This window comes from Thamnophis sirtalis, unplaced genomic scaffold (assembly GCF_051295495.1).
Source record: "Thamnophis sirtalis isolate CommonGarterSnake01/CBP01778 unplaced genomic scaffold, rThaSir2_p1.2 scaffold_13, whole genome shotgun sequence".
NCBI classification, from domain to species: domain Eukaryota; kingdom Metazoa; phylum Chordata; class Lepidosauria; order Squamata; family Natricidae; genus Thamnophis; species Thamnophis sirtalis.
In genome coordinates this window covers 43,775,496-43,788,403 of record NW_028261393.1, presented here as the reverse complement: position 1 = coordinate 43,788,403, position 12,908 = coordinate 43,775,496, and the positions used below count along the sequence as shown (strand labels likewise).

The following is a 12,908-nucleotide window of genomic DNA, read 5'->3' as shown; positions in this document are numbered from 1 at the left end:
TTTCACTTCCCCAAATTTCATATTTTCACATTTCACAATTATTATGGGTTTTTTTTTTAATTTATCTTGGGGGAACCATTGTGAAGCGATAAGAAGGTTTTAACAGGGGGGGGGGACCTCAGTCATCCCCCTGCAAATGCTAGCCAATCTTAATTTGCAATTCCATAACTCTTACTTCCTATGTTGCTTCTCTCTTAATGGCTGGCTAGGAATGGTGGGGTTTTTGCTCAGATATTCTGCAAGTTGCATGTTGATCCAATTTTTTTTTTAAAAAACCACCAATTCATTGGCTACTGATTGTCTGTGCACACGTACTCCATTAAGATCTCTGAGAGATTATATATCATTTAAAAAGTGCAAGTAGAGCTGGGCATGGAGCAGCGGTGGGTTTTCAAAAAAATTTAGAACCTCATCTGTAGGTGTGGCCTGCTTTGTGGGAGTGGCTTGCTGGCCATGTGACCAGGTGGCAGTGGCTTGCCAGCCATATGAGTGGGTGGGCATGGCCAACTTGTAAAATGTGGTGAAACTCACTCAACAACGCTCTTGTTTAGCAACCAAAATGTTGGCTCAGGAACTCTGGCATTTGAAGCACGCAAATCTTAAAGCTGTCAAGTTACAAGACCCTTGCATCCCTAACCCTTTAGAAAAAAACCCCAGGGGTGTTCAAACTTGACAACTTTAAGACTTGTGGACTTCAACTCCCAGAATTCCTCTTCCAGTCATGTTGGCTCAGGAACTCTGGCATTGAAGTGTGCAAGTCTTAAAGCTGTCAAGTTACAAGACCCTTGCACCCCAACCCTTTAGAAAAGAAACCCAGGGGTGTTGAAACTTGACAGGTTTAAGACTTGTGGACTTCAACTCCCAGAATTCCTCCTCTCGCTCTTCATCTTGATGATGTGCGGATGGGTGGGGAGGGGAGGGAGCTGGAACCGGTTCTAAACGGCACTATAGATGTGTGGAAGCTCTTCTATAGAAGAGGTTAGAACTGGGAGGAACCCACCGTGGGGTAGAGTTAAGAATGTCATCAGTTTAGAATCATTACGTTGCCACAAATGGTCTAAGTCAAGGCCCTCATAATCCCATTGACCATTATCCAGCACCAATTTAGTACTGAACTATCTCTAACTAGATTCTTGTGTATAAAGTTAAGCAATAAATCTTCAACTGTAACTTAATGCATTCAGTTTTGGTTGCCATGATCTAAAAAGATGGTGAAACTCTAGAAAGAGTGCAGAGAAGAGCAACAAAAATGATTATGAAAACATATGAAGAACAGTTGCAGGAACTGGACATGACTAGTTTAATGAAAAGAAGGACCAGAGGAGACATGATAGAAGTGTTCCGGTATCTCGGGGGCTGCTACAAAGAAGAGGGAGTCAAGCTATTCTCCAAAGCACCAAAGGTAGAACAAGTAGCAATGGGTGGAAACTAATCAAGGAGAGAAGCAACTTAGAACTAAGGTGAAATTTCCTCACAGTTGGACAGGTGGCCCAGTGGTTAGAGTGCAGTACTGCAGGCTACTTCAGCTGACTGCTAGTTCGGCAGTTCGACTGTTCAAATCTCACCAGCTCAGGGTTGACTCAGCCTTCCATCCTTCCGAGGTGGGTAAAATGGTTCCACCACAAATGCGCGAACGACAAAAGCGCGCCTGACTAAACCGCAGTGACAAAACCGCGCCGACGAATGAGCGCTGAAGCGCGCCGACAACAGCGCGCCGACAGAAGCGCGCTGTAACCTAACCCTAAACCTAACCCTAAACCTAACCCTAAACCTAACCCTAAACCTAACCCTAAACCTAATCCTAAACCTTACCTTAACTTAAATCGCGCTTCTGTCGGCGCGCTGTTGTTGGCGCGCTTTTGACATTCGCGCTTTTGTCGGGTCACGGGGTAAAATGAGGACCCGGATTGTTGGGGGCAATATGCTGACTCTGTAAACCACTTAGAGAGGGCTGAAAGCCCTATGAAGCGGTATATAAGTCTAACTGCTATTGCTATTAATCAGTGGAACAGGAGTTGTAAATGCTCCAACACTGGAAGTTTTTAAGAAGAGATCAGATAACCATTTGTCTGAAGCAGTGGAGGGTTTCCTGCCTAAGCAGAGAGTTGGATAGAAGACTTCCCAAGTTCCTTCCAACTCTATTATTCTATTCTATTTGATTTACTCCTGATCTTTTGGACCTGACAATAGTTGGAGACTGAGATATTTCAGAATTTCCAAAGAACGTGGCTGCTGACCCATTTTAGATCAGAATTATAATCTCAGCTCATTGGTCAAAAATAAACATCAGAACAAATATTTAAGAGTATGTTCCAGATCTCGATCTCTCTCTCTCTCTCTCCTCCCTTTCTTTCTCTCTCTCTCTCTTTCTCTTTCTCTCTCTCTTTCTCTGTCACTCTGTGTGTGTCTTTTTCTGTCTCTGTTTCTCTCTGTTTCTCTCTGTGTTTCTCTTTCTCTCACTCTCTCTCTTTCTCTGTCTCTCTGTCTCTCTGTCTCTCTCTGTGTGTCTTTCTCTCTGTCTCTCTCTGTTTATCTCTCTCTCTTCTCTCTGTCTCTGTCCCTCTCTCTCTCCCTCCCTCTCTTTGTCTCTCTCTCTCTTTGTCTCTCTCTTTCTTTCTCTCTCTCTTTCTCTGTCTCTGTGTGTGTGTGTTTTTCTCTCTGTTTCTCTCTGTTTTTCTCTCTGTGCTTCTCTTTTTCTCTCTCTCTTTCTCTGTCTCTTTCTCTGTCTCTCTCTCTCTCTTTCTGTGTGTGTCTTTCTCTCTGTCTCTGTCTCTGTTTCTCTCTCTCTCTCTTTGTTTCTCTCTCTCTCTTTCTCTGTCTCTCTCTTTCTCTGTCTGTCTGTCTCTCTCTGTTTCTCTCTTTTTCTTTCTCTTTCTCTGTCTGTCTGTCTGTCTCTCTCTCTTTCTCTCTTTCTCTCTCTCTCTTTCTCTCTCTCTCTTTCTCTCTCTCTCTCTCTCTTTGTCTGTCTCTGTCTCTCTCTTTCTCTGTCTCTCTCTTTCTCTGTCTGTCTGTCTCTCTCTCTGTTTCTCTGTCTCTCTCTTTCTCTCTGTGTGTGCGTGAATGCCAATGGGTAAAAGAATTCTTCCCACCGGACCCAAAATATGCTTGAATACCTGTACAAAGACAGTAAAGAAGATGACAACTGTGGTTGCCGCAATGAAGAGCTTCTTCCTCTGGAAATCAGGGAGCAAAACCACCAAGGAGAAGCAGATGGCCCCTCTAAGGCCGCCGTAGGCAATAATGAACTGGTCCTTGCGGGTAACTGCATTGATGTGTAACCTGTTGATGATGAACGTGAGCACCAGAACACCTAAAAGAGACGAAGCAAGGCAATCGGTTTTTAAAAAGGTAGGAAAACCAAGGATTGCCCATTAAGACCATCACACTCCTGTAAGAGTTGCCACAAACCCTGTTTCCATTAAGATATCAAGGTTCTGAGCCCAAGCAAACCAGAACTTGGAGACTCAGATCTCTCTCAAAGAACTTCTTTATTGGACACGTCATATCGGCACAGTTACATGTAAAACCAACTCTGGATATTTCCCATGGTTTCTATATAATTAATATAGCAAACGATTCCCTCCCCAGGTGTCACAGGTCACCTTGTCCAATTAGGTACATTGGTAGGCTCCTTAGGCAGTTCCACTCCTCATCCGACACCTATGGGGATGACCTTGCTTCCCACGAGATTTCACAGATTAACAGAGTTGGAAGGGGACCTTGTAGGTCATCTAGTCCAACCCCACACCCAAGCAGGGGGCCTTGCACCATTTCTGACAAATGGCCGTCCAACCTCTTCTTGGAAGCCTCCAGCGATGAAGCTCCCACAATTTCTGAAGGCAACTTCAGAACAGGCAACTGTGTTCCACTGGAGATAGATCGGTGTTGTGTCTGGCAGTGCATTCCATCTGCCTCCCCCTTGCTCCCCCCCCCCAATACCATGTGGCAACTGAGAACCAACAAAATGGCTTCTTCCAGGTTGAGTTTGAAGGGTCTTGAAGAGTGTTGAATGATAGAAGTGCCCAGCATGCTAGGCTGGGCTTATGTGAGATTAGTTTATAGTTCAGCATGAGGGGCAATCCTAGCCCTTGTGTTAGCATGTGGTGTGAATCGGGCCCTCATGTCACATAAATGATGTAATAGGAGCAGAGCAACTGATTTTTGTTGAACTGGGTTTAGGACTTGAGTTCACTGTATAAACCTCACCAGAGCTGAGCTCAGTGCATATAAGATTTTGCCTGTATTAGTTGATGGTGGTGGGAGGAGGAGAAGGAGGAGGAGGAGGAGGAGGAGGAGGAGGAGGAGGAGTGATAGGGGTAGGGGTAGGGGTAGGGGAAGAGGAGGAAGAAGGAGGAGGAGGAGGAGGAGGAGGAGGAGGGAAACCAAGGAAAAATAAAGGACCATGTATGCATGTATTTGCCAATATGTATGCATGCATGCATGTATGTATGTATTTTAACTTCTTCCCCATTTTTCCCTCTCTATCCCTCTCTTGCTAAAACTATAATCTCTCAATTGCTCCATAGTCCTTCCTTGCCAGCATTGGACACCCCCCTGCCCCCCCTCCGCTCCCCAAAAGCTGTACTTGGAGCTCTACTCAATGTTCCTGCCAATTTGTAACTTCAAACACCACAGGGGGGGGGGGGAATTAAATCCACGAGGAGTACCATATTTCATTGAATTGAAACTTGATGTTAATTCAATTTAATCGCAGACCAAATTCAGTTCTTCCTCCTGGCATCACGCCTTGCCTCTCCACATCCTCTTGGCCTGCCACTTCAAAGCAAATATGGCTCTCCCCCCACCCACCCACCCACCAGAGGAGAATTTGCCCATCCTTGAAGCAGATCGTTTTCCCTCCTCCTTACCCAGTGCTCTCCAAAGGAGACAGAAAATGAGGGTGAAGAAAATGTAGGGCCAATTCCACTCGTGATTGTCCCCAACAGTGGAGACACCAAGAAAGATGAAGATGAGGGTGTCACTCACACTGCTCCACATCTTCATGAAGTATTTAATCGTTGTGTGGGACTTGAGGGAGATGTTAGCTTCCACATAACGCTTCATGCCCAAGGCACAAGATATGATTCTGAGGAGAGGGGAAAGAAACAATGTAATACTTTTCCATTCAATCCTTTTCCATTCAGTTGGGGCATAGCCAACTTATCGGAGCAGGATAGGAAAATGAAAAGTTGAACCAAATAAAAATTCTCAACTTCCAAAGATAGTTGCTTCTCAGCTTGCAGTAATGTGAAAATACCAAAACAAGGATTGGAAGCAACTTGGGTGTTTACAATACAATACAATAGCAGAGTTGGAAGGGACCTTGGAGGTCTTCTAGTCCAACCCCATGCCTAGGCAGGAAACCCTACACCACTTCAGACAAATGGTTATCCAACATCTTCTTAAAGACTTCCAGTGTTGGGGCATTCACAACTTCTAGAGGCAAGTTTGCTGCTTACATACCTGCCTCCCAACTACGTTGCAGCAGCCCTCCCCTCGCTCCTCGAGTCAGTAGCCGAGCTAGCGGTTGAGTTCCCTAGACTTATAGTTCTGGGGGACTTTAACTTGCCTTCGCTCAGTGAACACTCTGATGGAGCGCAGGAGTTCATGGTTTCCATGACAGCCATGGGCTTGACTCAAGTAATTCGAGGCCCAACTCACTCAGCGGGTCACACGCTTGACCTCGTATTCCTCTCGGAGCAGTGGAGTTACGATCTTGGTCTGAGGGGTAATGAGATCATACCCCTGTCGTGGTCAGACCACTACCTACTGAGGCTAGACTTCCGGAGGCCAAACCTCCACCATAGGGAGGAGGAACCGACCAGCTGGTTCCGCCCCAAGCGACTGATGGATCCTGTTAGGTTCCAGACGGAGCTTGGGGTTATTCCTGATACCCTCGCCCACAGTTCGGCGGAGACCCTCGTCGCTGCCTGGCACTCGGCAGCTTCGGAGTCTCTCGACCGGATTGCGCCGCTACGGCCCCTCCGGGTCAGCGGCCCCCGGAGGCCTCCTTGGTTTACTGAGGAGCTCCGGGAGGTAAAGCGCCGGAGGAGACGCCTAGAGCACTCGTGGAGGTCCGATAGGTCCGAGTCGAAACGGGCACTTTTGACAGCATGCACCAAGGAGTATATTCGGACCCTAAGAACAACAAAAAGAACATACATTGCCTCCTTGGTAGCGTCCGCCGAGTCCCGCCCAGCCGCCCTGTTTAGGATAACCCGCTCCCTCCTAAATAGGAGGGAGACGGGGGACTCCTTACAGGGTAAGGCTGAGGAATATGTCCAGTTCTTGGCGGACAAAGTTGCCCGGTTTCGAGCGGACCTGGACTCCACCCCAGTAAATCCAGCCGAGACACAAGGAGAAAACTTGGCAAACCATCTCTGGGTTGAGTTTCAGGAAGTTGCCTCTGGGGATGTGGACAAGGCTATGCGAGCTGTGAGTGCCTCCACCTGCATACTGGACCCGTGTCCCTCCTGGCTGGTTGCCAACAGCAGTGAGGTGACACGAGGCTGGATCCAGGCAGTTGTTACCGCTTCTCTTCGGGAGGGGTACTTTCCCACCGCGCTTAAGACAGCGGTGGTGAGACCCCTCCTGAAGAAGCCGTCTCTGGATCCAGCTATTCTTAATAACTATCGTCCAATCTCCAACCTTCCCTTTGTAGGGAAGGTTGTTGAGAAGGTGGTGGCTCTCCAGCTTCAGCGTACCTTGGAGGAAGCTAACTATCTTGACCCCTTCCAGTCTGGCTTCAGACCCGGTTACAGCACAGAAACCGCTTTGGTCGCATTGACTGATGATCTCTGGAGAGCTAGGGATGGAGGCCATGCTTCCATCCTAGTTCTCCTGGACCTCTCAGCGGCTTTCGATACCATCGACCATGGTATCCTTCTGCGACGACTGCGGGAGATAGGGGTGGGCGGCACTGTCTTGCAGTGGTTCTCCTCCTATCTCTCGGACAGGTCGCAGTCGGTGTTAGTGGGGGGGCAGAGATCGTCCCTGAGGCCCCTAACCTATGGGGTGCCGCAGGGGTCGGTCCTATCCCCCCTACTATTCAACATTTACATGAAACCGCTGGGCGAGATCATCCGAAGGCACGGGATAAAATATCACCAATATGCGGACGATACACAGTTGTATCTGTCCGCCCCGTGCCAACTCAATGAAGCGGTGGACGTGATGAACCGGGGACTGGAAGCCGTTAAAGACTGGATGAGAGCGAACAAGCTGATACTCAACCCAGACAAGACCGAGTGGCTGTTGTGTTTCCCTCCCAAAAATTTGACCACCATACCATCACTCAGGCTGGGGGGACAAAATTTAAACCCCTCAGAAAGGGCCCGCAACTTGGGAGTCCTCCTGGATTCACAGCTAACTTTTGACCACCATCTCTCAGCTGTGACCAGGGGGGCATTTGCCCAGGTTCGCCTGGTGCGCCAGTTGCGGCCCTACCTGAATCGGGAGGCCCTCACAACAGTCACTCGAGCCCTTGTGATCTCTAGGCTGGAATACTGTAATGTGCTCTACATGGGGCTGCCCTTGAAGAGCATCCGAAGACTTCAGCTAGTCCAGAATGCGGCCGCGCGAGTGATCGTGGGCGCACCACGGTTCGCCCACATAACACCGATCCTCCGTGAGCTGCACTGGCTACCTGTTGGTCTCCGGGTGCACTTCAAGGTCTTACTCACCACCTATAAAGCGCTCCATGGTAGTGGATCTGGCTATTTGAGAGACCGCCTTCTGCCAATCACCTCCCTGCGTCCCATCAGATCGCATAGAGTTGGCCTCCTCCGTATTCCATCCGCCAGTCAGTGCTGACTGGCGACTACTCGGAGGAGAGCCTTCTCTGTTGCGGCTCCGACACTATGGAACAATCTCCCCGTGGAGATTCGTACCCTCACCACCGTCCAGGCCTTCCGTACAGCCCTCAAGAACTGGCTAACCCGTCAGGCCTGGGGATAATCTTATTTCGCCCCTCCCGAATGCTGAGTGAATGTTGAGTTTTATTGTCTAATTTACTTTGTGCACATTTCTTTTTTTGTATTGTCCTACACTCCCCTTCCTTTTTTTGATTGTAAGCCGCCCTGAGTCCCCTCAGGGAAAAGGGCGGCCTATAAATAAACTACAAACAAACAAACAAACAAACAAGTTATTCCACTGATTAATTGTTCTCATTGTCAGGAAATTTCTCCTCATTTCTAAGTTGCTTCTCCCCTTGATTAGTTTCCATCAATTGCTACTTGTCCTGCCCTCAGGTTCTTTGGAGAGTAAATTGACCCCCTTTTCTTTGGGGCAACCCCTGAGATACTGGAACACTGCTATCATGTCTCCCCTAGTCCTTCTTTTCATCAAATTAGACATATCCAGTTCCAGCAACCATTCTTTACATGTTTTAGCCTCCAGTCCCCTAATCATCTTGGTTGCTCTTCTCTGCACTCTTTGTAAAATCCTCCACATCTTTTTTACATCGTGGCGACCAAAACTGGATGCAGGATTCCAAGTGTGGCCTTACCAAGGCATTATAAAGTGGAATTAAGACTTCACGTGATCTCGATTCTATCCCTCTGTTTATGCAGCCTAGAACTGTGTTGGCTTGAATGTTTGAACCTTTTGTGGCTGGGAAATCTTGGGCTATGGGACAGGCATCCCAATTTTTTTTCCAACACATAAGTGTCCAAAATCTGACAAGATACCAGCAATCTCAGTTGTTCCATAAAACTCTTGTTAGTTTGCGGTCATTGAGTACAATCTCAATGCAAGGAGGAAAAGCGCTCTCTCTCCCTCTCTCTCTCTCTCTCTCTCTCTCTCTCTCTCTCTCTCTCTCTCTCTCTCTCTCTCTCTCTCTCTCTCTCTCTCTCTCTCTCTCTCTCTCTCTCTCTCAACATCTCTGTGGATGGATGGTGGTTCTATCACTTCTGTTTCTTCAAGTTTCTTCTGACATTCAGTCAGAACCTGTCTCACTGTAACTTTAATCCATTACTAGCTGATAACTTGGAGTTGCCCAGGTATTTATTTATCCTAATCCTATATTAGACAGGAAAAGCCCTGATGTTGTTGAAAATGTCTGGACCAAACATAATTTCTAATGTTGGATTTTCCTCCTTACCAGAGGGAGCCCCCTTGTGGAGGGCTGTGAAGCCACTACCATGGCAACTCCACTGCGCTGTACAGTAGAAGCCATTTTACAGCAGTACAGTAGAAGCCATTTTAAGGCACAACAGGCTGTATCTTAACAGAACACACACCCTAAGGGGCGTTAGGGGTATTTTAGCCACCCACCCCCACCCCCCACGGTATTTTATTCCAGAGAGTAAGTCATCTCTGTACCAAGTTTAGTTGAAATTGTCTGAGGCGTTCCATAGTTATGCTGGAACACACACACAGCAAGACAGACAGACAGACAAATGGATATTTCACAGATGCCATTTGGTAAGTATGGTCATCAGGGGCTGTTAGGAAGACCAGTGAAAGGAATGCAGTAGAAAGTCTAAAGCCATTTGAAAGGAACTCTTTAAAAAAATCAACAACTCTCTCTGTAGGGGGAAGAAAATTTGGAAGGAAATGAAGACCAACTCATGAAACTATCCCTAAAATTTAAGGCAGTGGGTGAGTTCAAAACACAACTGAATCACTGGAAACTGAAAGCAAGTTCTCACACTTCTGAGTTCTGTGTTTCTAGTTTTTTTAAAAAAAACTGATGAGAACTGCATTCTATCTATTTATTATCACTTCCTAAAACTTGTTTTTGTCCCTATTTTTTTTCCAAAATGTGTTGAGGCTCAGACCTTAATGGCTACCAGGATGGTGCTGAAACTTTCAAACTAAGATTCATTCTGGTCAATACTGAATTTCGGAAGCCATTTTCAGCTTCCATTTTACTTACGCCACAATGCCAGAGAGATGGAACATTTCTGCAGTGAGATAGGATAAGTAGCTGTAGAGGAAGACGAAAAGAGGTTCAATCACCAAGATATTTTTGGTAAAGCGAGTGGTGAAGGCTGCAGTCACAGCGTAGAGAAGGCCTACCAAAAGCCCACCGACGCCAACTACAAAAAACTTCCCAATGCCCACAAACACGTCTACAGTTCTGATGGTTGGCATTTCACAGAAGGAGCGGAACAGCCTGTAAAGCACCTGAAACGAAAACGGAAACGATGCTGTTTTTCCCAAGAAAAATAAAATGCCAGAATATCCCTTCCAGATTTCTCCAAAGTTATCTTCCTTGGAGAAATGGGCTCTTGTTTTCTACCTTATTTTTAGGATATATGAAAAGACCTTTTGAGTTTTTTCTAGCCCAGGGTTTTGGGGTTTTTTTTGCATAATTTATTGTTGCAAAGTGGTGGAAGTATGCTTGCCATTCTTTTTATTATATATTTATTATATATTTCTAAATCTTTATGGAGGCCCACGCCTTCCAATCAGAGAAAGTCCCATGAAAGAAATCCTGGGATCTAATGCCAGTCTGAGAAGCCAAAGAGATGTGAAGGAGAAGAAGAAATAGGTCAGATAAATATCCATTTCTAAATAAATATCCACTCCTAAATAAATATCCACTTCTCTTCCTGTAAAGCAGGGTTTCTGAAACTGGGCACCTTTGTTCTGAATTAGGCTTCCCAAGAGCATGAAGCAAACTCATTGTCCCGACAAAAACCCCTTTTATTAATTTGCTGTGAATTCTGCTCATTCACATCCAGCAAAGTCTTTCAAGGGAGGATTTAGGGTCACAGACCTTCTCTGGCTTGGAGAGCTGCCAGGCCAACATCTGCAAAACTTGGCAAGGAGTCTCGGAGAGTCACGAACCAATGAAGTGAACTAATTGTCTCCTGCAAACTCCACTCCCCTTTCACTCTTCTTTGATTTCCTCTGAGAGGGGCCATTCATCGTCCACCTGTGACCTTACTCCCAAGTCGACCCCTGTTCTTTAGCTGTTCCCTTCTTCTGGCAACTCTGTGCATGCGCACACTGGGAACAGGCTCCAGCTGTTCATCTGCCTCACTGATGTCTAACTTGGAAGATAGCTGATAACTGGCATACACGTCTGGCCCAGGGGTGGGTTTCACAGTTGCTTGTTAATTTTTCAGTGCATGTGCATAACATTATAAAACGAGTAAAAAACATGCTAGCAATGGCATGGGTGACCTGGGAACCGGTTCGGGGGCGTGGCCAGCCAGCCGTCCTTACCAGTTCGGCAACCCAGTCCCAATGTCCACTACCGGTTTGCCCAAACCGGTGTGAACCTGTAGCAACCCACCTCTGCTCTGGCCCCCTTTCTGCCTCCAACACTGAGCCCTCATCAGAGCCTTCCCCAGACTCCAGGACTGGCCCATCTTCCTCCCCAACCTCCTCACTGTCTGAATCTGCTGCCAGCTCCGCTTGCCGCTGGCAGGACGCAACAACCTTCAAGACACCTGGACTTCAATACCAAGACTTCCTCCAGCCAGCATGCAAAAGGCTGATTTAAGAAAAGATCATCTTATGATGAAGCCTTTGAGATAAATACTTTGACATGCACTTGAACCCTAATAGTTCAATACTTACAACACTCACAGCATCGTTGAGCAGAGATTCCCCAAATACCAAAATGTGAAGCTTTTGATTGACATGGATCTCCTCAAAGACTGAAAGAACAGCAACTGGGTCAACAGCGGCAATCAAGCTACTGAATAAGAGGTTATGAAGCAAGGAGATATCCCCCAGCTGGAAGGCATCTGCTTGACATATCAGGTAAAGAGAAAATCCGATGCCAAAGACGTTCCAGATTGTGCCCACCACGGCATACAAGAGGATGGTTCCAATGTTCCCAAAAAACGGGCGGCTTGGCATGAAATAGCCTGCATCCAGGACAATGGGGGGCAGGAGATAGAGGAAGAAGATATCACTGTCCATAACGGGAGGCGACTTGTCATTCAAGCCAAAGATTATGCCTCCCATGATAAGGCCAACCACGATCAGTAGGCAGCTTTCAGGGACAACGGATGGTAGCTTTTCAAACAAATGGAAACCTGACAAAGATAAGAGGACATTATTGAGAAAAACCCAAGACCCCCAACATAATTTAGTTTCATTGTTTCACGGGTACTTGAACCAGCTGCATTCCAACTGTAGTGTGAGTGGAAGGCTCTGGAATGACCTCCCCGTGGAGATCCGGACCCTTACTACCCTCCCGGCCTTCTGCAAAGCCACCAAGTCCTGGCTGCTCCAGCAGGCCCCTCGGAAACTGTGAATGTTGCATTCTTTTTAAAGTCTTTGTCTATTTATCCCCCTTTCCCTTGTCTATTGTGAGCCGCCCGGAGTCCTTCGGGAGTGGGCGGCATACAAGACAAATAAATTAAATAAATAAATAAATAAAGGTGAAGATTCCCCTCGCACATATGTGCTAGTCGTTCCCGACACTAGGGGGTGGTGCTCATCTCTGTTTCAAAGCCGAAGAGCCAGCGCTGTCCAAAGATGTCTCCATGGTCATGTGGCCGGCATGACTAAATGCCAAAGGCGCTGTTACCTTCCCACCAAGGATGGTCCCTATTTTTCTACTTGCACTTTTACCTGGTTTCAAACTGCTAGTTTGGCAGAAGCTGGGACAAGTAACAGGAGCTCACTCCATTACGCGGTGCTAGGGATTTGAACCACCAAACTGCCGACCTTCCGATTGACAAGGTCAGCATCTTAGCCATTGAGCCAAGGCTAGGGAATCCTAAATTTGATTTTTTTTTCTTGAGTTATGTGTGAATTCAGCCAGAGGACCCGGTTGGAGAAAGCTGGTTTTAAAACACAGTGGTCATTCAAAAGCATTTGGGGCTCTTTTCTAAGAAAAGCCAAATTCACTAGGTCAGTCTTAAAATTTTGAAATTAGCTAAGTGAGAAACAATTTGGAAGCTTAGAAATCAAGGTTGCATAATTCTGTGCAATTCTGTACA

The 12,908-nt window shown here is 46.8% G+C and overlaps 1 protein-coding gene across 1 annotated transcript in view; it reads right to left on the bottom strand.

The window, feature by feature from the left end:
* Positions 1-12,908, bottom strand: part of LOC106540033 (sodium/hydrogen exchanger 2-like) — a 44,865-nt gene that overhangs the window by 28,627 nt on the left and 3,330 nt on the right. The window contains exons 2-5 of the mRNA XM_087727103.1: positions 11,533-11,996; positions 9,878-10,128; positions 4,869-5,086; positions 3,114-3,310 (exon numbers count right to left, since the gene is read on the bottom strand). Of these exons, the coding sequence (XP_087583229.1) occupies positions 3,114-3,310; positions 4,869-5,086; positions 9,878-10,128; positions 11,533-11,996 (1,130 nt within the window). The remainder of the gene's footprint in view (positions 1-3,113; positions 3,311-4,868; positions 5,087-9,877; positions 10,129-11,532; positions 11,997-12,908) is intronic.